This window comes from Orussus abietinus, unplaced genomic scaffold, assembly GCF_000612105.2.
Source record: "Orussus abietinus isolate OABI.00-Male unplaced genomic scaffold, Oabi_2.0 scaffold700, whole genome shotgun sequence".
In the NCBI taxonomy this organism is placed as follows: Eukaryota; Metazoa; Arthropoda; class Insecta; order Hymenoptera; family Orussidae; genus Orussus; species Orussus abietinus.
This window is the reverse complement of record NW_019395970.1, coordinates 5298-32903: the sequence shown is the minus strand read 5'-3', so window position 1 is coordinate 32903 and position 27606 is coordinate 5298. Positions and strand designations below refer to the sequence as shown.

The following is a 27606-nucleotide window of genomic DNA, read 5'->3' as shown; positions in this document are numbered from 1 at the left end:
TTCGAATCGACTGATTTGAAGGGTGTTTCCCTTCACCTTAATATCCTACAGTGATAAAAACACCCACGTAAATCACCAACGATAATGTAATATTACATTTAATTCAAGTAAAAATGCCCTAATAGCGTGAATATCCAATGTTACGTGTATTTATACAATCTCTAATTTAATATTTCTCCAAGGACAATTTTTCCATTTGGTCAGCGAACCCAAAGTCTGGATTTATTTTCGAAAAGCGCGGAAATGGCGATGGCATATTCCCACGAGGAACAAACTATTCTTCTCGGGAACTATTCGTACGAACTTTCGTCGTTCCGAGTTACGGCCGGACATTTCTTACAAACGATGTAAGGGTGCTTTTTGACCGGACGACAGTTTGTCATTTCTTTTCATGCAGTTATTGTTAGGCCGTAGATCATACGGATTCGCTTCTGCCGCGAAAAGTGGTAATTTTCGATATTTCTGAAACACTTTCCAGAGTGAACGTCTTGCCATTAACTCGTTATGCAATTTAATCCCGGACAGGAAATGCTTTTTACCTCTCCGTCTTACCGCGTAGCGAATCCGTCTCTGTTCTTTTTTTCCTTTTCCTTTCTTCCTTTTCTGATCCCTAGAAAAACCGAATCTCCTGGAAGGGAGTTAATGATCCATACGATCACCGGTTTTTCTCTCCTCGTCTTTACGGCTTGATGTATTTAAGGTGAAATGAAACATGTCGAGATACTTGATCAACGTCGATAAAGAAGATTTTTCTAAATGCCTACGTTGACGACGTTCGTTTTTATATTGACAGCTGGGTCGAATTATATTGGGTATTGTACCAAATGGCATATTCCACCTGTAGTTTGCGTACAATAATTATAAAGAAATCGAAGTAAAACTCCAGAAATCCTCTGGATTCATGCCTTCTGGGGCCCTAATTGACTGCGGAGGGACCCCTTGCGCCATCTGTGATTTCCAGGTCAATTAAATTTTCACTCCGAGACCTCGTATTACCATCGTTTTAGCAAAGAAGCGCATACAACACTTTTTTTGCCTTTATCCCGTTCAAATGCGAGTTTATCGATTACCAGAGTGTTCTAAATTGCCGTAAAATTGTCCTGACCCTTTCGATTCTCATGTCAGAGCCTTCGATAATTGTATGTCGATCAAAATATGAGAGCTCGACGCCATTTTGGTTCTGGTCTGGACTGAGTTAAAAAATTTTTTTGAAAAATCCAAATCTTGAATGTGTCAGGACAATTCTTAGATGATCAGGAGTGATGTGTCAAGGTTTCGGTCAGTTTGGTCTAATACCTTTAAAAAAAAGTGTTGTATTCGAATCGACTGATTTGAGGGATGTTTCATTTCAAAATTTTTTTGAAAAATCCAAATTTTGAATGTGTGAGGACAATTCTTAGATGATCAGGAGTGATGTGTCAAGGTTTCGGACAGTTTGGTCTAATACCCTTAAGAAAAAGTGTTGTATTCGAATCGACTGATTCACTTCACCATAAGGTGAAGTGAAACATCCCTCCTGCCGCACCTTAAGGTGAAGTGAAACCCGCGAAATGACATTAAAACGGTATACAGTAAAGTTATTTAAGGTGACGTGAAATTTCGTCAAATGCAAAAGTTTCTCACGATGACTTTAACAATGACGTCAAGCAATTTACCGAAAGGTATGAAAATTCGTGCGAGAATCTAACGGAAATGTAGCTCTGCAGGTGCGTTGCGGAAAACGCAGCTATTTCGAGCGATTCTGTTTACATAATTTCAATAATTGCCTTTATACGCGGCTAATCAACTTAACTCGACCAGAGATTCGACTATGGCGAATGCATTTATCGATACACGGCAAAAGCAGAGCAGATAGAAATGAGCTTGTCGAGGATTTAATTAATTTTCCCCATTGTCGAAAATGGAATCGCGAAAAAGAAATGCACGCACCATTCATCGGCGATTTCAAAATGGCCCCAGGGTTGGATTTTAATAAATTAATTGCCCTCGAAAATGGTAGCAATTGTACACGTGAAATACAATTTATTTTAAAGGCAATCTCAAGTCCTGCGAAATATTGAACGCGAGTTTTCCGTTTATCTAATATTCATAAGATTAACGATAACCTAAAATAACCATAATTTAAGGATTGATTTTTATCGAAGATTTGACACGACTTAAGTAATAAGAAATTTGTACGGAGTACTTTTTAAGGGTGCAATTATGATTACATTGAGAAAAAGAGATTCATTGAGCCAAAGAAATGTTTCGTTAATTCAAGGAATAATCACTCGATTCGAATAAATTGGAATAAATTGGATGCAACATTTCTTCGAAATAATGGCAATTTATTTGAGTTTATTTTAATTAAATAATTATCCTTGGAATTAACAAAATGTTTCTTCGGTTCAATGACATTTTTCTTCTCAGCGTACCTATTGAAGGAAATTCGAGGGAGGGCGGAAAAGGATTATTTATTGTTTTCGTGCCTTTTATGTATTTTAGGTTATTCGTTGTTGTTCCATTTTTCCGGTGAGGGAGCAGAGGTCCCGATTTGTGGGGAAATAAATAGGGAGGAAGTGGAGGAAAAGGAGGGAAGGAAGTAAGAGATAATGGACGCAGGAAGAGAGGGAGGAGGAAGGAAAATGGAAGAATCTGGAGCGTCGGTAAATTCTCCAGGAATGTATGAAAGTAGTTAAAATCTTGACAACAACCGCTCGACATTGCCTTTCTAAACAGCACGAATTCCACACATTTCCTTTTATTCATAAAAGTGGTTATACATTTTGCCAATAACATGTTTGACATTGTCTTTCGAAACGGTACGAAATGTACAGATTTTCTTCCGTGGAGCGAGGGTACTCTTACAATTAGAAAAATTTGCTATTTAAGGTGAAGTGAAACACGTCGAGGAACTTAATCGACGTCGATAAAGAAGATTTTTCTAAATGCCTACGTTGCCGACGTTCGTTTTTATATCGACAGCTGGGTCGAATTATATTGAATATTGTACCAAATGGCATACTCCACCTGTCGTTTTCGTACAATAATTATAAAGAAATCGAAGTAAAATTCCAGAAATCCTCTGGATTCATGCCTTCTGGGGCCCTAATTGACTGCGGAGGGACCCCTTGCGCCATCTGTGATTTCCAGGTCAATTAAAATTTCACTCCGAGACCCCGTATTACCATCGTTTTAGCAAAGAAGCGCATACAACACTTTTTTGCCTTTATCCCGTTGAAATGCGAGTTTATCGATTAACNAATTTCACTCCGAGACCCCGTATTACCATCGTTTTAGCAAAGAAGCGCATACAACACTTTTTTTGCCTTTATCCCGTTGAAATGCGAGTTTATCGATTACCAGAGCGTTCTAAATTGTCGTAAAATTGTCCTGACCCTTTCGATTCTCATATCAGGGCCTTCGATAATTGTATATTGATCGAAATATGAGAGCTCGACGCCATTTTGGGTCTGGTCTGGACTGAGTTAAAAAATTTGTCTGAAAAATCCAAATTTTGAATGTGTGAGGACAATTCTTAGATGACCAGAAGTGACGTGTCAAAGTTTCGGACAGTTTGGTCTAATACCCATAAAAAAAAGTGTTGTATTCGAATCGACTGATTTGAAGGGGGTTTCACTTCACCTTAAACGGTGCCAATGAAATATTTAGCTAATAGAAATAATAATGATTTGACTTGAATAAACTCAAATAAGTCATCGTTCCGTTTACAACTAATTTATTCGAGTTTATTAGGGACGAATATTCTTCGAATTGACAAAATGTTTCTTTGGATCAATAACATTTCTTTTCTTTTCTTTTTTTTTTTTTCAAAGTACCATTTCCTCGTGCAAATGTATTTGGCTCGAAACTCTATCGAGTCTCTTTACATACAAGACCATGCGAAATGATAACCCGCTGAACTGCAAAGTATTTACTGTCATACTTTGCATAATCATTTTAATTACGTTACAGAATATATATTTTTGCAAGTTTAAATGGAATCCGACGATGTTCCGCCACCGGAAGTCGGTTTAAGAAATTCATCAACGGTGATTACTTTAATTCAGTTCCACCCAAGAAACGTTAATGTGAGATTAATCAACCGAGATCTTTAACTCATGCGAGATTTTCTCTCGCAAGTCTAATGAGAGTTACGGGGTCAAAAAATTAGAAAAATATTTTCTCAACATGCTAACGAGTGCATTCAAGAAGAGACGTGCATTGAACCTCGAGATTGCAGTCGGAAGATGCACGTCCTTGATAAAACTCTAAAAGAAGAACATTATTTCGTTGATAATTAAGATTCCTTTTATTACTAATTTTATTTATAAAATATACCGGAAGAATTGAAACGTTGAGAATATTATTCAAACTCTCCTGACATTATCAAAGGACAATTGATATCGATTCCGGCCTGCGATTAATTGTCTCATACAATGCATCATTATCCGACACCTGAATTAGCATGATCAAAGAGTGGAACTGCATTACCGATTTGTCATGTCTTGTACACAGATCATTACACCAGTAATCAATGACGATTGTCGTAACTTGAAAGAGCCATTACTCGTATTTGGAATAAACAAAAAACAAGTGGGGGCAATAATTTTTGAGACGCTCGAATTGAAGAATTCCGCTATCTTGAATTATTTCCACCCTGGTTGTAAAAAAAATGACGCCATGTATTTCTACCACGGCTGAGTAATGATTTGAATTGAATTCGTTTAAAACGGGTACCTAAAATGTAAAATACACTTTTCTATTTTGCATTTTAAATGAGGAACAAAAAGGTACTTTGTATTTTATATTTTAAATAGATCTCGCGAACCATTTTACCCAGCTCTAATTTTTACACATCCTGTAAATATCAATGAGTACTTTTTGGCATTTAAGCTTTAATAAATGTGACGTATCAAAAGTTTCGTATTGTGCATATCGATAATAAATTTTATATATGGAAAAATGGAGACCAGAGACAGTTGCAGTTAGATGGATGCAGTTTTAGTTGCACCGTTTGCAGAAATTCATATGGGACTGATAACGAGTTTGCGATGCATGGTTAGCATAAACGACAGTTTTTATTCTATAAATATCTACGCCATACATTTTTCATACATTTTTCCAAAATATATCCAAAGTTCGGTCATACGTCATGCTGAATGTCTGCCATGAATTCAGAGATACTTGCAGTTACCTGTATGTCGTTTTGGTTGCACCATTTACAGCAGTTTCTATAAGACTGATAACGAGTTTGCGATGCGTCCCTAGTGCAGACGTCACTGTCTTCCTATATGCATGTCATAATCAGGAATACGTGGGAGTGCAAGAACGATCCGATATTAAGGTGAAGTGAAACATCCTTCAAATCAGTCGATTCGAATACAACACTTTTTTTTTAAGGGTATTAGACCAAACTGTCCGAAACTTTGACACATCACTCCTGATCATCTAAGAATTGTCCTGACACATTGAAAATTTGGATTTTTCAAACGAATTTTTTAACTCAGCCCAGACCAGAACCAAAATGGCGTCGATCTCTCATATTTCGATCAGTATACAATTATCGAAGGCTCTGATATGAGAATCGAAAGGGTCAGGACAATTTTACGACAATTTAGAACACTCTGGTAATCGATAAACTCGCATTTTAACGGGATAAAGGCAAAAAAAGTGTTGTATGCGCTTCTTTGCTAAAACGATGGTAATGCGAGGTCTCGGAGTGAAAATTTAATTGATCTGGAAATCACAGATGGCGCAGGAGGTCCCTCCGCAGTCAATTAGGGCCCCAGAAGGCATGAATCCAGAGGATTTCTGGAGTTTTACTTCGATTTCTTTATAATTATTGTACGAAAACGACAGGTGGAATATGCCATTTGGTACGATACACAATATAATTCGACCCAGCTGTCAATATAAAAACGAACGTCGTCAACGTAGGCATTTAGAAAAATCTTCTTTATCGACGTTGATCAAGTTCCTCGACCTGCTATCTTTCGGTCGTAAGAAGACATTGGCAATCGAAAAACAAAATGTCAACGCGGCATTATCGCAAATGCAAACCTCGATAATTGCCTGAAAGCAAGTTTCAACGGCGCTCTTAATTTTCAGTTCTGCTTGCGATTGGAACGGCAGTCAAATTGAAATTCGATTGGCGTCCTGGCGGCCATTTTCCCGTTATAATCAATTTCCTCCCGCGGCACTTTATTCCGCGATTGTGCCGGACAAGAATTAACCCTTAATTACTCAAGACAATTGGATTCCTGCGAGAAATACTCAAGAACTCATCCACGAATGCTGAATTTATCCAGGGAAATATTTTACTGGATATTAATCATCCGAGTAAAGCTATTCCCAATTATCAATTTAAGGTGATACGTCAAAATATTAATAAAATATTTCTGCAAATTAGGTGCAACCAACTTATTAGGAACTTCAGCCCTTGATTATGAAGGCCCTGAGGAAGAACGTTAGTGATCATGAAATTTCATTTTTAATGAACATTTTTTTTATTTAGCCCAGACTAGAATCTAGAATACATATTTTTTTTTTGTTGAAAAATGAAATTTCATGAGCACCACATTCTTCCTTAGGATCTCCATAATCACATGCTGAAGTTTCAAATTATTCGGTGTACCCAGTTTAGAGAAAAGTTTTATAAATATGTTTGCTTGATATATATATGGAATTACTCTTTCGTATCACCTTAAGGTGAAGTGAAACACGTTGAGGAACTTGATCAACGTCGATAATGAAGATTTTTCTAAATGCCTACGTTGCCGACGTTCGTTATTATATCGACAGCTGGGTCAAATTATATTGGGTATTGTACCAAATGGCATACTCCACCTGTCGTTTTCGTACAATAATTATAAAGAAATCGAAGTAAAACTCCAGAAATCCTCTGGATTTAAGCTTTCTGGGGCCCTAATTGACTGCGGAGGGACCCCTTGCGCCATCTGTGATTTCCAGGTCAATTAAATTTTCACTCCGAGACCTCGTATTCCCATCGTTTTAGCAAATAAGCGCATACAACACTTTTTTTGCCTTTATCCCGTTGAAATGCGAGTTTATCGATTACCAGAGTGTTCTAAATTGTCGTAAAATTGTCCTGACCGTTTCGATTCTCATATCAGAGCCTTCGATAATTGTATACTGATCGAAATATGAGAGATCGATGCCATTTTGGTTCTGGTCTGCGCTGAGTTAAAAAATTCTTTTCAAAAATCCAAATTTTGAATGTGTCAGGAAAATTCTTCGATGATCAGGAGTGATGTGTCAAAGTTTCGGACAGTTTGGTCTAATACCCTTAAAAAAAAGTGTTGTATCCGAATCGACTGATTTGAAGGATGTTTAACTTCACCTTAATATTTCCCAGCGAGACGAGTTATGAAATTGGCTTCGGTATAACTTTGAAACCGTAAACAGATCGTCTATTCAGGCTATTCAGATGTAACAGTTTAAAAGCTGCGCCTCTCCACCGTTTCCTGCGTTCTCTGAAGGGCCCTTCATCAGTTTCCGGCCATAACCTGCAAAGTGTGGAGGTTATGTAGGTTATGGTGAAGTGAAACACGTCGAGGAACTTGATCGACGTTGATAAAGAATTTTTTTCTAAATGCCTACGTTGACGACGTTCGTTTTTATATTGACAGCTGGGTCGAATTATATTGGGTATTGTACCAAATGGCATACTCCACCTGTCGTTTTCGTACAATAATTATAAAGAAATCGAAGTAAAACTCCAGAAATCCTCTGGATTCATGCTTTCTGGGGCCCTATTTGATTGCAGAGGAACTCCCTGCGCCATCTGTTATTTCCAGGTCAATTAAATCTTCACTCCGAGACGTCGTATTATCATCGTTTTGGCAAAGAAGCGCATACAACACTTTTTTTTGCCTTTATCCCGTTGAAATGCGAGTTTATCGATTACCAGAGTGTTCTAAATTGTCGTAAAATTGTCCTGATCCTTTCGATTCTCATACCAGAGCCTTCGATAATTGTATATTGATCGAAATATTAGAGCTCGACGCCATTTTGGTTCTGGTCTGGGCTGAGTTAAAAAATTTGTTTGAAAAATCCACATTTTGAATGTGTCAGGACAATTCTTAGATGATCAGGAGTGACGTGTCAAAGTTTCGGACAGTTTGGTCTAATACTCTTAAAAAAAAGCGTTGTATTCGAATTGACTGATTTGAAGGGGGTTTCACTTCACCTTAAGCGCCTGTATTCCGACTCTAAATGTCGCAGAAGCAACGGGTTTACCTATGTTTCGTCTAAAGGGGTAAAAAGGAGGGTTTAGGAAAAGAAAGCCTGAATTTCAACGGTGGTTGTTGCTCTTCTTTATTAGAAATATTCGCGGCAAATTTTACGCCGTTGCAGCAGGTAATAGGGGGTCCATCCCGTCGGTGATGTCGGTAGGGCCGGTGTCGTTGGTACCGACGCTACGGGGCTACGGAAGTTTCATATTTATGACTCGGGTTGTTTCCCTTGACTCATAAAATGTCGCCGGAGGATTGTTAGGGCGTCCACGTGGACGTAGGGCCGAATGCAACCATTTCGACTCTCGTTGTAGACTGGCTTCGCAACTACGCGAGTCATTGCGTCATATGGAATAAGATATTTTCTTGAAAATGGTTCTGCTCGTCGATGGAGGGTGGAAATTCTATGTAATAACGAAGCAGACTCGAGAATTGATACTTCAAATTGGAATTTCAATTGTTCCGCGCCTCCATGTCTTGATATATAATATTTGTAAAGACACTCCACCACATTCAAAGGGAAACATTTGTTCCATTCGTACATGGAAAAGCTTATTCATGAACAATTAATTAATTCTTAGTAGACGCGCGCTGACTTTGCGTAACTACGCGAGTCATTGCATCATGCGGGATAAGATATTTTCTTGAAAATAATGAAATAATTATTTATCGTTCTCTTCCCTTCTTTGAATTTAAAAATGCCAATTTTTTTTTTTTTTCCAGGACACGTAGTTCTTTAAAGGGAAAGATATAGGATTCAAGATCAAGAAGAACTTTTGATTCCGGTGTCTGCAAAATGGTACTTCATCGGTGCATCTTGGTCCTCAGCATTTTTGCCTGCTACTTCACCTGCGTGCGTGGTAGAATCGTTGACTGCGAGTAAGTCACAGGACTGTCTACTTAAATGTCAAATAAATGAGCTTATTACTTGCGGACCAAGGAGAGTCCGACAGGTTAATTGCACCTTTCATTTACAGGAAGTATCCGTTCCACATGCAGTGCAGAGGAATACAGACGAGGAAGCGATATATGGGAATTGGAAACGGACTTTCCGGGGAATCAAGCTACTCTCGAGACACCCAGACATCGAAAATACCGATTTCGGTTTTGAAGGAACAAAGACATTCCGTTTCTTCTCTTCAACAGCCCGAGTACAGGTCGAACCTCTGGTCCATTCTCCTCGACAAGGTTAGGTTGCCTCTGGAAATCCGATTCTCTAACTGGAGACGCGTTAGGTTAGGTTAGGTATATTCCCTGCACTTCAGTGTAACGAGTGTAGTTAAGTATACTACACTTTTCTTGATAAGTGCAAAAGTGTAGATACATTTTCGTCAACTATATCGAATGCCCGAAATCTTGAGGAAGTTCTTCATGAGGTCTTTCAATTTCCATTGAATAATGCCCTTAGGTTAGATTCGTATATTTATTTTACACTTTATAACAGAATAATTTGCACTCGTTGCACTTAATTGAGAGCGATGGCAGAAAGTGTTACACTTTTGTACTAAAAAGTGTAAGAGTGTAGATTAAATTTGGCGAAAGTGTACGCTAAGTGTAAAAGTGATTGTAAATGAGTGCAAAAATGATTTAATTGTTCAGGGCCTGGATAACGATGCTCTGTACGAGGCATATACCACAGCGGGTCGACGCAGGTATAATGGGCATGTCAGGAGAAACAAGGAGGACATCGGCAACAACAACGGTAACAACAACAACGAGGAGGAAGAAGACAACAGTGTTTCTGACCACAGGTTAAATCATCAAAGAATACCAACTTTGCTAGACTTTTCGTCAGAGCTCGATCGGCTGGATGGAGATTATTGATCGAAGCTCGTCGCAGGGAACGACACTATTCATACCGAGACAACGCAATGTTATGCTAATGATGGATAATCGATTTCTTAAAAAGAGAAAGTGGAACAACATTCATTCAACTGTCGATCGATTTCATGCCGACAACGATGGGATTCACCAACTGCGGAGGATCCACTCTATGGAGGATGAAGATGCTCTGCTTCGTCTTCTGCTCTTTCGTGCAGGGCTTGGCATCGATGTGTAATATAGTTCTACCGATTCATTAGGTTAAGTTATTAAACAGGTTAGGATAAATTATTTAATTTAGGATAAATTGTTTGGTTCCAAAGATGTTCGGTTTTCAAGACACGCTCTAGTCAGTGATTAGTGATAATTTTCCTCGTTACGGTAGATTATAAATTCATGCGTTCCATACATTCGCATTAGATTCACAGACGTACTGTCACTACGTTAATTTTTTTTTTTCAAGTGTTCAGAATTTAGACTCGTATTTTGTAATTTATTGTTGCTTTCGTATCGTATCCTTGACAAGACAAGACTGACATTAATTATAGATCGTTTGGTTTAGGTTTAGGAGAATGTGTTAATTTAATGGTAGCCCTTAGGCCTCTTTTAGGTTAACCTTCGAGCTCAGACATTTCAGAACAAACTAATTTCTCTAAAGGTGATATCAAGCCCTGACTTTCTTGTGATACTTTTTCGTTCACTCTCGCGTCCCTAATTATTAATCCACTCTGCTCGTCGACTATAATCAATTAAGTAGATATAAACGGTATAAATGAAAGTATAGTACTCTGTGTCTGTTCGATACCACTATGAATCATTGGCGTAGTTACTCGAAGGACTCAAAAACAAAGGGGATAAAAAGAAATATAAAACCGTCGAAGGCGTGAGATTTTATTCGAGGTTATATTTTCCAGCCGAAGTGCGGATGTTAAAAGAGTATGTAAAAAATACAGGCGAAGGTACCGAGATGCCCTGCGAAGAACTCTCCGTCGTTTGCGTCTCTCGATGGAGTGTTATCGGTATATAATTATTAAACGATAACAATTTCTTTTTTATCGTCCACGAACGTCGCCCGAATCGACGTACTCGAAACGACTCGTAACTTTTGTGACTCTTGTACATAAGATACAACCTGGTCGAATTTTCTGTGGATTACGTTGAAGGGGCAAAATATATATGTACGTTATGCATAAACAATTTCGTATGTTGCGTGTCGATGTCGACATACTTCGAGAAAAATTCCCGCGACTCTATGCGAGGTCAAGGTTATAATAAATCAAGGATCTCCGAAAAATCAACAAAAGGACATGTATGGAATGATTGACCGAGTCTAAAAATGAATAAAAAGCCCCAAAAGGTAAGTGTTAATTAATTATTACTTTGCTTCACCTAAACCTCAAGAAATAGAATAAGAAAGATTTCAGAGTGAGGTTAGGAGTCAGGGGGACAATAAAATACGACACAGTTGAACATGATCGGTTATTATTCATCGTCGACAAATTGCACGTACCTTGCAACTTACATTATAATAACTATGATACAAAAGACACTAAATCGTAATCGTATAATCATAATAGAGAACCGTAGTCGTAATGTGGATGACGATTGGCGCTAAAAGTGTAATAGAGGAGAAGAAACATTTAACAGAATAGAGTATCTTCCGACAGGTCCATCCGCCATCGGATAATAATTCTCCACGCGATGAGTAATTAAATCGTCAACAATCCGGATTTTACAGAGCCATTTTTATATTCACGATAATCGGAGCTTTGCGGCATAATTAAATACTGGTAGAGCCGAATCGTCCGGAGGTTTATCGATCGACATTACAGATCAGTCGTTTGCAATACAATTAAGTCACCGACCCTCTGGTGGCCGCCATTTTCTCGCCAAAACTAATTACTCAGAGGATAACTTTATGCGTCATATATATAATATATATATATATATCATTTCTTGTAATATATTTAAATACTTTACGGAGATAGTTTTGACGAAGAGTTACCGCAAACGCGTCACACTAAATGTCTTCGAGATTTGTAGACAACAAATACCACTGTGACGTATGTTTCTTCCATTTTTTTTTCTTTCTTTCTTTCTTTAATATAGCACACGAGAATTATCGTTCATTTTCGACTTGCAAGAGCAGCTCTGACGACCCGACGTTCGAAAATCCTTGAAATTATTATTTGGAAAAATTATTCTTGCAATAACAAATGTCATTTCGGGACGAACTGTACCTGATTTTATTTTTCAATTGATTGATAGTATTCGGAATGTATACAGGGCGAGCGTAACGATTTTGAGAATGGGTGGGGCTTGGTTGCCACGACGCCACGCCCACTTGCTCGTGTCGGCCAATCGGATCAGCCGAATACGGGTGGATAGGGGGGGAGAAGTGCTCAGCCAGCCTATCGCGATACATGGTTTATAATTGACAAAAATCTCGATTTGTGGTTCATCAAGAAGTGGGCGTGTCTTCGCAGAAACTAAATTCCACCTAACGTGTAACGAGGGAATGAAATCGATTCTTAAAAAAAATAAATAAATAAAAAGATAGGTGCATAGTTAATTTATCTACATTCCAGTGTCCGATTTTCGAAATTACCGTCGAGCCGTCAGAGGATTACATCTTGTAATTCCGTACATGGAATATTACAGCAGGACGAAGTGCATACACTGGGGGGGGGGGAAGTCAATTAACCAAAGAAATATTTTGTCAGTTCAAAGAATAATTATTTTACTCAAATGAATTGTCACAATTCTGAGGAAATGTTGCATGAAATTTATTAGTCGAGTTTACCCGAGTGAAATAATTATTCTTTGAATGAACAAAATATGACTTTGGTGGCTCAAAGAAATATTTCTTTGGTTCAATGACATGTTTCTCTCTCGTGTGATCGCTCCCGATAATTGTCCTCTTTTTCATTTTATCCTCCCACGTTTGCAGTCCAACCGATCGAGGTTTACTCAAATTTATTAGGAATACGTCGACCTGTCTTTCGAAAGTCTTTTCCTCTTTCCTTCTCGTCGGAGCATGGAAAGCACCAGTTTTGAATGTTGTTCCCGGCTTCCATCCATAAGGACCATTTTCCCGTGACAATGCCACGGGAAAATGGGCCTTACCGCGAAGCGGGCAACTCGACCACGGTACCGCGGTTCTGTATTTGAATTCCATTTATCGAAATTGAGTTTTGTTCAAGAAGGGCGTTTCTTTTTAACTCTGCACCTAGGACGAAATGTGCTTACCCTTCCCTGTGTAATCCTCCAATAATTGTCTTCCGTTTCCAGGACACGTACCCGCGGCCATGCTCTCACCACAGAAGTTTGAAATTAAATTGACCGGAAGTCGATTGATCTAGACCCTCGTTTAATGCATTTCCCATCGTCGCAGAAGTGAGTTAGTATCCCAAAAACCGGACATCTCTTAATTCCGTACATATCGAGGAAAAGAAGTCAATAATTCGGAGCTCTCTTCTCCTCGCTCTTCCCGCGAGACGCCATTACGCTACACATCGCCCATAAAATTCGACGCTTCTTGAGAGAATCGGTTCTCCTTCCTTTAAGGTGTTATGAAAGTGTCATATATACGGGTCGCAAATAGACGTACATGGTGTGTGCATCAACTCTTTCATAAATTTCGATATATCACTATATTACTTTTGGCAGGAATGTCGTAACTCTAGTCACGCATGGCGCAATGCCCGTCGGGAAAGGCCCGCTAAGAACTTTCCAAAATGGATTTTCGAAATTTCCCTCAACCCCACGTTCCCCAAAAGAGTTCTCTCACTTGTTTTCCACTTTTGTGCCGCCACGTTTAAACCTCGTTTCAAAAAATAGGACTTCGAACTCACGAGATCTCGTCGTTAATTGACATCGACTGAACCTAACCCCAAAAATGGCGCCGACTGTTGCGAATGTGTTTTTTCATAAAAAATTCAGGACCTTTCGCGTATTCCGGGCATTGGGCGGCGACGTAATATGTATTTCACTGTATAAGCTTTCAATAATCGAAGGCGTAGAAACAATGGTTAGAGAGGACGTCGTTCGAGGTTATGACTTAAGCTACGGTAGTAATAAAAATAATAATAGCAGTAATGACAATAATATAATATAATATATAATATAATAGCAATAATAATAAACGTTATCGTTATCAGCAATATATCCAATGTATAATAATTACTCAATATATACAATATATAGCTATATATGCCGCAGAAGGGGGCGAGGTTTCGGCGAGAAATTAAAAAAAGCTCCGATTGTCTGCAAAAACTCGCTAATGAGGAAACGCTCTCTCCACGTATGTACAATAAAATCACAAATCGAGGGTTGTTAAACAAGAAGAGTTAGGAGAAACGAGGGAGAAAGATCGTAAAACGCCAAACTTGGCCGCGAAAAATCGCGCACGGAAATTCGTACAGGGACTGTACAAAGATGGCGGCGCTTTCGAAAATGTCCGCCAGAGCACGCGCCACGGATTCCTCTATTTAGGGACTCTGAAATGGTTTTTCGGTAGAGCTAACCTCAAAACCTCGTACATAACGTCGACACCTCGTACATAACCTCGAAACCTCGCGACCTTCTTCGACTCGTGGATCAAAAATGGAAGGAATACGGTGTCTATCTTACAAGCCGAGTATATGTGGAGGTGCCGTAGTGTAATACAGTGCACGTAACGCGCTAGGTATTTCCCTTCCTTTACGAGATATTAACGAGCTTAATAATCGTTCGCATATATAATCGGTCGTTATTACAAACTAGAAACAATCTCTAATGACTTTTGCGAGTAGCTCTGTAATTAGGCTTCTGAGCAGTGTCTAGTCAGGAAAAGAACTCAACGATACAGTGTACGCGATCGGTACCTTCGAGTGACAAGTCGCGACTTCGGCACGTCCTCCTCAGTCGTGTCTTTCTTATTATTCTTAATTCATAATTGATCTCTTCATTGCGCATTTGTGGAAATACATGGAATAAGATTCTAAGGAAATAACGATGAAATTATGCCCGTAGTGTCTGCGCACTTCCCTGCCACTTTCGACGATACTTGGCGCAGATCTGCCGGGAGAAAAAAGTATTTCCATTTGATGAAAATTGAGAAATTACGGACTTAATTTGCGTACCAAAATCACATGGGAATTAACGGTGAATGTCAAGAAATCTTATTCCTTATATTCGTATCGAGTAATTATTTATATTTATGGCACTAAATTTTTCCTTCCGACTTTGTCACGATTCGTGACCAAGTGTACACCACTAAGTTCACAGCGATCCAAATCTCGTCCCTTCGTTTACTTTCATTAAACGACACGATTCCTCACAGTGGTTCAATTTTAGGATTCGTTGCGGCATTCCCAAGGAGCCTTCTTTAGAAATCCAGTCGAAGACACGTCTTTAAATAAATCTTGCAAAGTCCAAAGGCTCGAAACAGCGTGAGTCTTCATGGCCCGATAAAGCGAAGCTTGACGAAAGGATCGATGAAAAGCTATAATTCTTGAGGACGATGTTCATGCATTGATGGGCATGTCAGAAATGGGTGCCACTGGTGCTAAATCCGTTCACTGGGAATAAATGTGATCAGCGTGAAGGGTCAATGTTTGTTGTCTGACTACTTTCCTAGGGAGCATTTGACGACTGACGACTATACCTCTAGGAGGTGATACAGTTGAAAAAGTCTTAAATACGGGGCTGTAGTCGAGCGTAGAAACATGAAAAAGAAAGCCTCCGATGCGTCGTACTCTTTCGACTTGGAGTACCTAAATTCCTAACCTACACATGCGGCGACTGAATAGCTTCTCACGTGCCTGGCAATCCAAATTCCCCTTTTCGCCCAATTTTTACTCATCCTTAGGCCGTGTACTGAATCCGGAATCGTCTGTACGATCCTTCCGAAGGACAGAGACTCATTTTGAGTAAACCGACCAGAAATTAACTTAGAAACGGGACATAAATGAGTGTATCGAATTTAACATCGCTCAATGAGAATTCCCTTAAATTGATTAAACAATAATTAAAGCATGAAACATGAAAGCGCTTTCAACTCGCCAAAACTTATAACCATAAACAATATGTACGAAGTGGACCCATGGTAACAAAATGTGAAGTTAATAGTATGAACACGTTGAGTGAGCGAAGTGTGACCTTGAATATTTTCAGATTGGCGTAGCATATAGCGGATGGTTCTGAAAGATCTGAAGAAAATTACAGGCGCTACAAAACGGAACGTACTTTCATCATGTCCACAATTTCGATCCGAGTAATTTTTACGTGATATATCCTTTTTATCCCATTTCCGTTATTTGGTAGGTTTTCACAAATCGAGTCGGCATTTTCCTATCCGGTTAATCGTACAGAAGAACCTCTGTCGACAACCGACCGCGTCATTTCCGTTCTCTCTTCCCTCGCATCGACGGCGGTATACACTTTACACTAGGTTACAGTAGAAACGCACGAATATCTTAATACGACTTATACAGCTCTTAGACGCTTAATTAAAATATGACAGTCATCGTTAATGTTAACACACTCTCGGCCTCCCGCGCGTCGCTTCGGGGAGAAGTTCGAAGACTTCCAATATGGCGGCCAAGATGGCGGTTGTGCATCCAAAATGGCGGCCGTCACGGCCGACAACTCGGATCAGTCGATCGGGGGAAGGAACTGCGCGACGTGCAAATCATTCCAACTTCCACTCTGGTCTTCGAACTTCGCGCGGGTAAATTGGAAACCAATAAATATTGACTTTTAAAATTGATAAATACTTAACGAGCCTATACTCTAACACCGTAATTACCGCGTCACGTGTGCGATCATCCACTATTCTTGCGTCCGTTTCTCTCTCTCTCTCTCTATCGTTGTACTTGCGTGGACAGTCATCGTCGCGTCGTCATTGACGTCAGAAAAAAGTGTCGCCCTCGTCGTCGTTACCCTGGACATCGTCACCGTGATTGGCACCTCCGTAACCTTCCTCGTCATCCCGTAACTCGGCGACCCGTTATCATCCAGCTTCTTCGAGACAGTAATCGACTCACCACTCAAAATCGTCACACATTTCTTCGCCTTTCTCCGAATATCTGCATATCCGTCAAACCAGGTTCGTCGGAGTCCATCGATCCCGTCAATACCCTCCATAATGACTCATCGTCTAATCTTCCAGTAATCTCGTTACTGCAATTACCGGCTAATCGATCATCATCATCATCATCGTCTCCATCTCCATCCCGTCGTAATTGCCGCCAGGTTCGCATCCAATCATCGGCTTAATTACATTACACCTATCAGTAATCATTAGCGTTACGTTACCGTTAATACTAAAAGTATCGTTACAGTAATGATTAATCTACGGTTACAGCAACGATTAACCATCGTCATCACGGATCGCGCGTCTTCGTCACACCACATAGTCCATCGGCTCGCTCCTGTGATCGTTATCGGTGTCATCAGGATCATCGTCGTCAAGAGCATCGTCACCATCGCCCTGCATCTTCCACCCCAGGTAACGACCCCCAGGTCCTCTTCTACCCTAGACAACGTGGCGCTCGAGGTTGTTAATACTTGTACGACTCTTCCGGGTCATCTTCGTCATCCCTGCTCTACTGACTGTGCAGTCTTCCACTAGGAGGCTTGACCTGATCATTCCCCGTGCTTTTAGGAATGGCCCCGATGATCTTGACCCGGTTCTGCTGCCGATTGTCGCAGAACTGCGGAGGAGGAGCAAACACCAGCTCGTCGGGGTTCCCAGAGGAAGGTCCGGCATTGAACTCCGGAGGAGGAGGGACGAAGAGGTCTCCGTTCTGCTCTTCGGCATCCGCTTCCAGGGGAGGAGGTAACTGGGCCAAGCTAACGGCATGCCTGGTAAGCATCCCACTGCCGTACCCGATCCTCTTGGGATTGGCCTCCTTATCCCCGGTCATCCTATGATGAGAGTTCCCCTCGTTCCGGGAATCATCGAACCCTGTCGGCGGACCGACCGGAACGTCCTGGTCCGAGCTGACCCCGCTTGAGCTGTTGTCGCCATCTTCCACGAGGGTCTGTTGGGTCTGTTGCAACAGAAAGTCATTAGGATAGCTCTTAGAGGACTTAAGCTGCGTCCTGACCTTTTGGATCTCCTCCACGCTGAAAGAGTGGGGCAACGAACCGCTACCAGAGGAACTACCGGAGGTGTTCGAGTTCCCGGAGGTCTCCTTCGCGGACTCGAGCTTCTCCCGAGCCGCCGCTTTCTCCAGCTCCTTCGCGATCTCCGACTCGCCGTCCGTCTCGTCGTTCTCCGACTCGCTTAGACTGTAATCCGGCTCCGGGATCGGCGGGGCGGACAAGTTCGAAGTGGAAGAGCTGGTGGGCACCTTTTTCTTCCGTTCCCTGGCCCCGGAGATGCCTCTGGTGCTCTTGAGGGGCTGCGCGTACTGATTCCCGGCACCTGACTGGCTCCCATTTTCCAGGGTGGGGGCGTTTCCTGCACCAACCCCCGCTGGACCCGGGGCAACGCTGGCGGCCACGCCGTTCCCGTTCTGCTGCACCCCCGCCTTGAAGACGCCCCCGTTGGTCGGCGTCCTCAGACTGTGAGACTTCCTGACCTGGCTCCTGCTCGCCGGCAGACTTCTAGACCTGTATCCCACCGTCTTCGTGTCTTCGGGGGAGGCGTAGAGCTTCGCACTGTTCGACGGCCTGAAGCTCGACATCACCCCGTAGGCGGATTCCGCACTCGCTGCGGCTAGTTCTGCTTGCAAGCAGTGGTTCCCGGTTACTAATAGCGGGTCGTCCTGGCAGGAACGTCGCCGGGGGACTCGATTCTTATTCCAAGTACCTTTCACCTGCTGGATGTGCGCCATGTTGTCGTACACCGAGGCTGGCGTCACCACGTCCGGGACCGTCGCTCCAATGTTCACCTTCACCACTTGCCCGACAGGTGGCGGGGGTGGAGGGTGGTTCGGTGGAGGTAACGCGTTCCTGGGCAGCTGGGTGTTCACGTCCTCTTGGCTTCGATGACCCTTTGTCACCAGGCTCGACGATTGCACCTGCATGTTCAGGTCGGGCGTACTGTGGAAGTCCCGGTGCAGGTCCGAACCTCCGCCTAGACCCCCGAAGAAACGCACTCTCGAGCTCGACTGAAAAGGAAACCGCCGTTCAGCATCTCGATGGCCCGGGGAAGAGGGGCCATTTCGTTTTAAGGGGACGTGAAAATCACATCCGAAAGCTCAAACGTTCGTCATACTTTTATCCGAAGTGGACGTGGCGAATCGTTTCAAACTTTGCAATGCGAATACGGAGGCTATAAGGAAGGTCCCGACACTCGTGAAATTTAATTTTCTTTTTTTTTTATAACATTGAAGAGACCGTCTATCGTGTCGACGGTACTTTTTCAAAAATATGAAATTCTTTCGTCGATACGAAATAAGATCAAATGAAANAGAAGCGCATACAACACTTTTTTTGCCTTTATCCCGTTCAAATGCGAGTTTATCGATTACCAGAGTGTTCTAAATTGTCGTAAAATTGTCCTGACCCTTTCGATTCTCATATCAGAGCCTTCGATAATTGTATATCGATCGAAATATGAGAGTTCGACGCCATTTTGGTTCTGGTCTGGGCTAAGTTAGAAAATATTTTCCAAAAATCCAAATTTTGAATGTGTCAGGACAATTCGTAGAAGATTAGGAGTGATGTGTCAAGGTTTCGGTCAGTTTAGTCCAATACCCTTAAAAAAAAGTGTTGTATTCGAATCGACTGATTTGAAGGGTGTTTCACATCACCTTAATGGCGCGAAGCTTCATCAAGATGAGTACGGTGAAGATGTGGTCGTTAGTGGAGGACGCCTTGGAAAATGTCGAGAATGTTTAGACGAAATGTCCGAAGCTAAGACACAAGCTACCATAGAGTGATGAGAAGGAATTCATGTCCACTAGTGTACAAGGGAAGATCCTGAAGAGAATGTTCGGGAAGTGTATATGATGGCTCGATTTCTCGTAGACAAGAAAAATTCCCAGCCGAGTGATCGGAAGCATCTGATGGTTCGCTTTAAGCGTGAGATTCGCAAGAAGCGGACTTGCAGGTTTGTTGGTTAATCTCTCATTACCGAGGTCTTGTCCACCCGATGCCATGCAATTATTTTGAGGTTAGAAAGGGGTACTCATTGGGGATCAGTAATACAATTGGTCCTCGTCGTTCCATCCTTGCCCAGACCTCGTCCTGATGTTTCGCGTGGACTACAACAGACATGCAAAAACAGCCAGTTTTACCCATGACATGCAACAACGAGGTCAACAATTGTTCCCCGAAGGTCTTCCTTCTACCAGACTCATCGTCAAGGGGTTAGTCGATGACGATACAGCAGGATGACGATTAGACAAGGTGGTCAGCGACGTCGCCAGAGGGACAGAAAAGACACGTGAGATCACGGAATCGCCTGAGAAAGCAATTAGACATTTTTATAAGTCTGGAATTTGGAAGCGGAAAAGTGGTCGCCGGTGGGGCATCTTGTCCAAAAGAAGGGAACCATTAAAAGACTTCTCGATGGATCTGACAATGGACGAAGACAACTGGTATCGTAACTACAAAAGCTCGACAGGATCCCGGAGGCTTTCAGATGTAGAAGAAGCTACACTAATTCGTTGTGTGAGTTCCATTTCAAGATGCCCATCGACAGCGTAAGTTTGACATCGGATACTTACAACCTTAGCATCACATCGGACATCTTGATCGGATGAAGTTTAATATTTCTTTTTAATACTCTCTACGCATAAAGTTATATTTGCACCTTTGATCGATCTTGTATAACTTTTGATAGAATGACACCTGGCTCGGGGACCCCAAAGAGCAAGTTACGAGAGTGGAAACACACGGGATGAGGAGAATCAGAAATTCAGGATGGGTCCAACGCAGTCATCGGTTCCCAGGGAGAGACTCTGCGGGTCTCAGAATCCTTACTTTGCCCTTGCGCTTCATCTCAGCAACGCTCGCGTACACTCTGCCAGACTTGGCTGGCGAAGAAGGATGAGACTTGGTAGCCTGGCCGGCCTGAAAGTGAGAACTCATCATCGAGGAGCCGTACCGTCCACTGGCACTACCCTGCTGGCGTTGGAACAGTTCCTGGAAGAAAGTACGATGCTGAAATATCATGCATTCGGGCCCGGTCCAGGCGAAGCGCATTTTTCCCGAAGCCGTGCTCTGCCTTTGGAAGCCGCAAACGGAGATGTAAGACGCAAGGGGACGTCGGGAAGGGATCCTCACCTCCAGCTCGGCTGCCGTGATCCTGCTGGATGTCGGCCTGGACCTGATACTTGCAGTTCTAGGTTGGACCGGAGTGTTCTGCCCAGTGTTGGGACCCGTTGATGATTGCTGGGGAAGATGGATGGATTCTGCACTGCTGGACTTGGCTCCTGTGGACGTCACCTCGTCGCGGTCGTCCTTCTCGCCTCCGCCTTCTGTAAGGTCCGGGAAATACATGAAGACCATGATGACTAACCTCGATAACGTTTACTTATCTGGGATTATGATACGAAGACGAAGGAACCGTACCTAATCCGGCTACCATGGACCTGGCCCTTGCTCTTCCGACACTCAGGGTCGTCTTGGGGTCTCTTCGAGGTGGAGCCGGTGCCGGTGATCTCCCCAGGGTACCGCCAATGGCGACGTTATTGTTGCCCTTCCTCGGTAGGGTTGCGTATTGCCTCTGGATAGGTTGACTAGTCGGCAATGCCGCTGCCGATTGCGAGTTAGGAAGACTTATCACTGGCGAGACCACCGTCATCCTGACCAGCTCTCCGGACTTCCGAATTAGATCCACTACGTGTTCATGGGACGCCGTCGTCACGTTCTCGCCGTTGATCTGTAAAAAGTCGTCTTCGTCATTTCTTTCCACTGTCACGGTAACGGTGTTTCGTCGAAATATATCTCTAGTTTAATGACATCTTTTTTTTCTCAGTGTACCTCGACTTCATGTGGGAACAATTTTTTAGGGGTCTTCGGTCTCACCTGGATCAGGAAATCTCCTTTCCTCAGCCCTGCGAGGTCGGCGACTCCTCCTTGGTCGACGTCGTCCAGGTACTGCAAGGCTGGATATCTTGCCGAAGGGGTCAACTCCATCAACGGTGAAGTTGCTTTGGCACCACGTAATACGAATCCGAAGCCCTTCCTGGAGCGATGGAGGACTACGGTGCGAGGCTCGGATGTGACACTAAGAACATGATCATCGTTTCATCATTAATTAATATAAATAAATCGCAGGTAGTCATTACATAATTAATACATGCCGAGGGATATCCTTCTTCACCCTGTGATATCGTGAGTACTGAGACTAACGATATGCATTTTTTTTATATATATAACATATATTTTTGAAAAATGATAGAATTATTGTCATTTCAGGTTCTTGGAAGACAAAGGTCCTTACGGTTTCTTCAGTCTAGGTGCAGTGGCGAAGTACTTGTGTTGCGACTCCCTGCGACCCAAAACTCGATTCCTACCGTCCCTGGCTGGCTGTGGACCCAACGGGATATTTGTGTGGCGAAGTCTAACTTCTTGCACACAATGAGCAGGAAATAGACCGGTACCCTGGCCTCGAAGAATGCCTTCCAGAAGGCCGCAATCCGTGGCACCAGTCACTACGGCAAACCACGGCTGATCGGTATAATGTGGAAGTAATGACAAGGCAATAAGTCCCCGATAATTATCGCGTTATTCCGTGATAACCCACGTAAAGACTCCGCTTCCCTCATATCTGGGTCTTCCAACCATTTAGATGAAATCTTATAAATCGATACGCGTCAAATATCTCAAACATTTCTTCCAAATTTAATTAAATTCATCGCCGAGTGAATTCACGTCGTGAATTATTCTTATCTTTTCTAGTGAAACTTCGTTATCCTTGGTCCGGTAATTTCGAGATAAGGGGAATTATTGTCAAGAATATCTCCATAACTTTTTATGTATCACGAGGTTATCATATGGAGTAATGGGTTTTTTTATTTTTTATTATGAGATGATGCAATACCTTCGAGGATGTCACCTTGATTGATGGTCAGGTGTCCCAGGATTCCGGAATTGTAGCTCTCTACGCAAACTACGGTCGTTCCTGGGATTGACAAGGAATTAGTCGTGTCCGACTGCGAAGTGCCAACTCCAGAACTGTCACTGATGACATCCGAGGCTGTGTCGCCGAGACTTTTGTCTGGAAACGAGAAACAGACTTGAAGGTCCGAAATGTACAATCCTTTCGATTTTTACATTTTATAAATACTTTCCATATCTAACTTCATTCGTTTTTTAGATTGTATAAACAGACGGGAGAGATATCCGAGAGCAAGCCGCTGTCATGACACGCAATGACGGGAGGAAATCTCAAGAATTAAGTGCGTGAGATGATTTGGATGACGTGATGTTGATATCTCGGATGCGAGTTATAAAAAGTCGGCACATTCCTTTGACATTCTGCCCAGAAACAAAGGAGAGACCCACGACTAATCGTGGAATGGAAGCCATGCGATAACGGGGGATGTGGCCGTTGAGTTTTCGAATTATTGTGGAGAAATTTTTATTAATTCAGGATTGGAATGATTGGAACAATCAGTTTTTCTTTTTTTTCTCTTGTATAATCGAGATTTGGGCAACCGAAGAACTCGGCACATCCCTTATCGCTGGCTTCTACAGATAAAGCGTAATGGGGTTTAGTCTAATAAACGCATTCCAAGATGGCGTCTCGATCTTGCAAAAGTCACCTAACGAGCCATTCTCTTTTCGAGGCATCTTAGAACGAAGCAGGTGTACACTGTGAAAAATATCTAAGAATTACCACCCGGTATAATTTGCACGACCACTGACTCCATATTTTCTATCTAATTCTTTAAAGATATTGTTTTATTCTGGAAACTAGTCTAGCGCTATAAGATGCGGCGAGAATTCTTGCTATTCAAAAATGATTAGGTCGAGGAATAAGTTCCCTCCGTTTTAATTACGTTACGTTACGTTAAAAACGGTGGGAACTTATTCCTCAACCCAATATTTTATAAATATTTTATCAGACCGCAACTACTTAATGAATGAATTAACCAACATCACTTTCGCTGCACCCTGTACATAATTTTCTTCTGATTTATTACCAAGATATAAAATTGGATAGCCTTGAATCGATACCCACCATATGAGACTATTTTTAACAGTGCACGCTGCATGAGACATCGAACAAAAGCATGCATTGTCTATACCAAACGCAGAGGCATTTCTAACCTCTAAAAAGCAAAACGTCCTCTTTCTTTCCTACCTCGACACGGTCAATCTACATTTGGTGGTGATGGTTTCAAGTTTAACACGTGGCTCTTAAACTCCCTACTCGATACGATTAAATACCCTCGAACATTCGTAATCAGACAAGTTCGCAACGCTGCGTCTCTTTACTCTATGCATGTAGTATTAATTTTTACAAATTCAGAATACCAAGACTGGCGTAAAGAAACCCGGCGTCGCGTATACGTACGCACAGAATGAATGTATTTGCCGCGAAACTCAACCGAGTTTTCGATTTGTGCGCTTTTCGGTAATAATGTTAATTTTTATAGATATGCCGTGTTCAGACCTGCCGTAAAGTAACACGAAGTTGCATATAAATATAGGTTTGAACGTATTTGGCGCGAGACTCAGTCGAGTTTCTATTTTATTCCTCGTGGAGGCGCCACTGTCGGGTCGCTGAAGATCGGAAGGTGAAAGAAAATGTAAATAAATTCGGGTACCTGTGACGATGCTAGCCGAATCTTCGCCCGAAGGTTGGTTGCTGCCTTCGGAGAGGCTGGAACTCGCAGAACTGAAAGGAGCGAGACTTCTGCTACTCGGCGACGGCGATGGCGGCATGTCCATTGTCCTGTGGATGTCCAGTCGATGTTGGAGCTCGATCCGGTGCTCTTGCAACCTCGTGAGGCCCTCTATTCTTAGGTTCTGATAGTGCTCCGAGCTCGGCAATCTTGAAATTAGGGGTCGATGCAGCGTAAAGTGTCTTTGCTTTCGCCGCGAATGAGATAAAAAGGTCGAGTTCCCGGAGGAGAGGTGGCGCACTTTTCAAAATCAATTTTCAACACCGAACACATCGAACTTATGGGCTCTCAGAACTCAGGAATTCGTAAAGGTTCGAAAGTTTATACTTTGCTGTCGAACGAATCACGGGTTTAACAAGGAAACATTCCCAAGTGTCCGCCCCCAATCTTATTGATTTTCATATATGTTGAAGAACACAAAAATCTAAGAGACACGTGTTTTTATATATCTGCAATGGTCCACATTTAAGGGGTGAAACAACCCCCTAAAATGTAGCGAAAAATCGGCTTTTTAAATATTTTTCGTAGGAGCAGTGGAGGGATTTCGACGAAACTTGGCATAAACGTATTCTGTATAAGGACGGCGACAACACAATATTGTTCAGCAATGTTGCACCCCTTCAAGGGGGTGAACTACCCTTCAGGTGACATTNTACAATGAATTGGTCACGATATAACCCAATAAAGCTAGTCGGAAAATACCCGTATACCATCTACATTCATTGTTTACAACCGATGTGTAAATGTTTATTGGAAAAAAGCAAAAAATACGTATTTCTTCATTTTTTGTGAGCAATCACATCGCGTAAGTGGAACTTAAGTAGGAGTGCTTGTTTAATGGATATTACAAAAAAATGTCACCTAAAGGGTAGTTCACCCCCTTGAGGGGGTGCAACATTGCTGAACAATATTGTGTTGTCACCGTCCTTATACAGAATACGTTTATGCAAAGTTTCGTCGAAATCCCTCCACTGCTCCTACGAAAAATATTTAAAAAACCGATTTTTCGCTAAACTTTGGGGGGTTGTTTCACCCCTTAAACGTGGACCATTGCAGATATACAAAAACACCTGTCTCTTAGATTTTTGTGTTCTTCAACATGTATGAAAATCAATAAGATCGGCGGCGGACACTTGGGAATGTTTCCTTGTAAGTAATAATGCAATTAGTAATGCGTTAATACGCACAGAGTGAATGTAGTTGGCGCGAAACGCTTATATTTTCATTCGGGATAGCTTTCGAGTTATGATGTTAATTTCTACAAGTTCACCATGTCAAGACTCGGCGTAAAGTAACACGGAGTCGTATACGAATGCTGGTGGCAATGTATTTGGCGCGAAACTCAATCGATTTTTGATTTGGCAGTCAGCAGGGAAGAAAGTTAAAGCTCTCGAAGGTCTCCGAAAGTGGCCACCTCGCGTCCCGGAGGACAGTCCGGGTCGCAAAGACAGTTTATGCTTACCTCGCACCGGGATCTCCGGAGGCGATCGGGTTCTGGTATTCGGACGGCAACCGATCGAGAGGGTTCTGATCCGTTCTGCCGAGACTCTGGTCCTGTATTCTACTGAGCGCACTCAAGTGCTGCTCGGACGGTATTCTCTCCAGGACGCAGCATTCCGTCCTGCTCCGTTCCAAGGACGGAACTCGGTTGAGGTTACTATGGAGGGATTCCGAGCTGGAGAGTCCAGGATAGGATTCGGCACCAGGAACCCTAGACGAGTTCCCAGTTTGGTACTGATCGGAGGACGTTACCCTGGTCAAGGTACCCGTTTGGTACCGATCAGCCGAGGATACCCTGGTGAGAGTCCCCTGGTACCGATCCGCCGATGGTACCCTGACCTGGTACCGATCGGACGTTGGTACCCTGGTGAGGTTCCCAGGTTGATACTCGTCGGAAGACCCCATGGTACCGGGTTGGTATTGCTCGGGTGGTACCCTCGTCAGGGTCCCGGAATGGTACTGCTCGGATGTTGGCATCCCTGATGGATACTGATCGGAGGATGGTACCCTTGTTAAGGATCCAGACTGGTACAATTCAGGGGATGGGACCCCCTTCAGGGTCCCGGAATGGTACTGGTCGGATGTTGACATCCCTGATTGGTATTGATTAGAGGATGGTACCCTTGTTAGGGTTCCGGAATGGTACTGGTCGGACGTTGGTATCCCTGATTGGTACTGATCAGAGGATGGTACCCTCGTTAGGGTTCCGGACTGGTACAGATCAGGGGATGGGATCCCCTTCAGCGTCCCGGAATGGTACTGGTCGGATCCTGACATCCCGGATGGGTATTGCTCGGAGGATGGTACCCTCGTCAGGGTTCCTGATTGGCACTGTTCCATCGACGGGATTCTCGTCAGGCTGCAGCTTCCGTACTCGGCAGAGACCGTTCTCGTCAAGGTGCTCGTCAAGGTGCCGGTCCCGGAAGTGGACGGATGCTGTTCCGTGGACGGTATCCTGGTCAGGGTCCCCAGGTTGCTCGCAGAGCAGCTCGTGGTCATGCCACCGAAGGCCACGGACCGCCGCTTAGGGTTGTAACGTGGCGGGCCCTTAAATGGTACTGCAAAAGCGAGGTTGCAAGGTTAAGTAAGGAAAAGGTTACTTAGCCTTACAAGGGGCCGCCCAGGACCTCTGGGTCCACCTTGAAGAGAACCCTGCCGAGATTTGGAGGACCTTCTAGAAAGGTGAACTTTGACTGATTTTACGTATCATTGCGCTTTTATCTCTGTTTTCCTAGCTGATATTGCTCGGGATT

At 42.7% G+C, this 27606-nt stretch overlaps 2 protein-coding genes and 1 long non-coding RNA gene across 6 annotated transcripts; 2 read left to right on the top strand and 1 right to left on the bottom strand.

Annotated features, from left to right (window-relative positions):
- The first annotated feature begins 8980 nt into the window (after positions 1–8980).
- On the top strand, positions 8981–17486 carry LOC105697180. Of its 3 annotated transcripts, XM_023433842.1 has the most exons (5): positions 8981–9116; positions 9215–9425; positions 9837–11415; positions 15072–15203; positions 15396–15652. In XM_023433842.1, the coding sequence occupies exons 1-3, from the start codon at positions 9034–9036 to the stop codon at positions 10059–10061; spliced, it is 519 nt and encodes a 172-aa protein (XP_023289610.1). In that variant the 5' UTR covers positions 8981–9033; the 3' UTR covers positions 10062–11415; positions 15072–15203; positions 15396–15652. The 3 variants fall into 3 exon arrangements, 2 of the variants coding, with proteins under 2 accessions (XP_023289610.1, XP_023289609.1); XM_023433841.1 differs by having other exon boundaries at positions 15072–15652; XR_001103789.2 differs by lacking the exons at positions 8981–9116; positions 9215–9425; positions 9837–11415 and adding exons at positions 11507–14745; positions 17407–17486 and having other exon boundaries at positions 15072–16770.
- Positions 17487–17625: 139 nt separating this feature from the next.
- On the bottom strand, positions 17626–27283 carry LOC105697179 (SH3 and multiple ankyrin repeat domains protein 3). 2 transcript variants are annotated; one of them, XM_023433839.1, is made up of 9 exons: positions 26316–27283; positions 24776–25002; positions 23044–23220; positions 22444–22654; positions 22026–22227; positions 21570–21879; positions 20979–21475; positions 18152–19159; positions 17626–18094 (listed from the first exon to the last, which is right to left on the bottom strand). In XM_023433839.1, the coding sequence occupies exons 1-9, from the start codon at positions 27191–27193 to the stop codon at positions 17648–17650; spliced, it is 3957 nt and encodes a 1318-aa protein (XP_023289607.1). In that variant the 5' UTR covers positions 27194–27283; the 3' UTR covers positions 17626–17647. The 2 variants fall into 2 exon arrangements, with proteins under 2 accessions (XP_023289607.1, XP_023289608.1); XM_023433840.1 differs by having other exon boundaries at positions 17626–19159; positions 20979–21140; positions 21282–21475.
- Positions 22539–24684, top strand: LOC105697182. The gene is made up of 3 exons (XR_001103790.2): positions 22539–22677; positions 23032–23245; positions 23320–24684. It is a non-coding gene; the product is annotated as an uncharacterized LOC105697182 (long non-coding RNA).
- Positions 27284–27606: the final 323 nt, after the last annotated feature.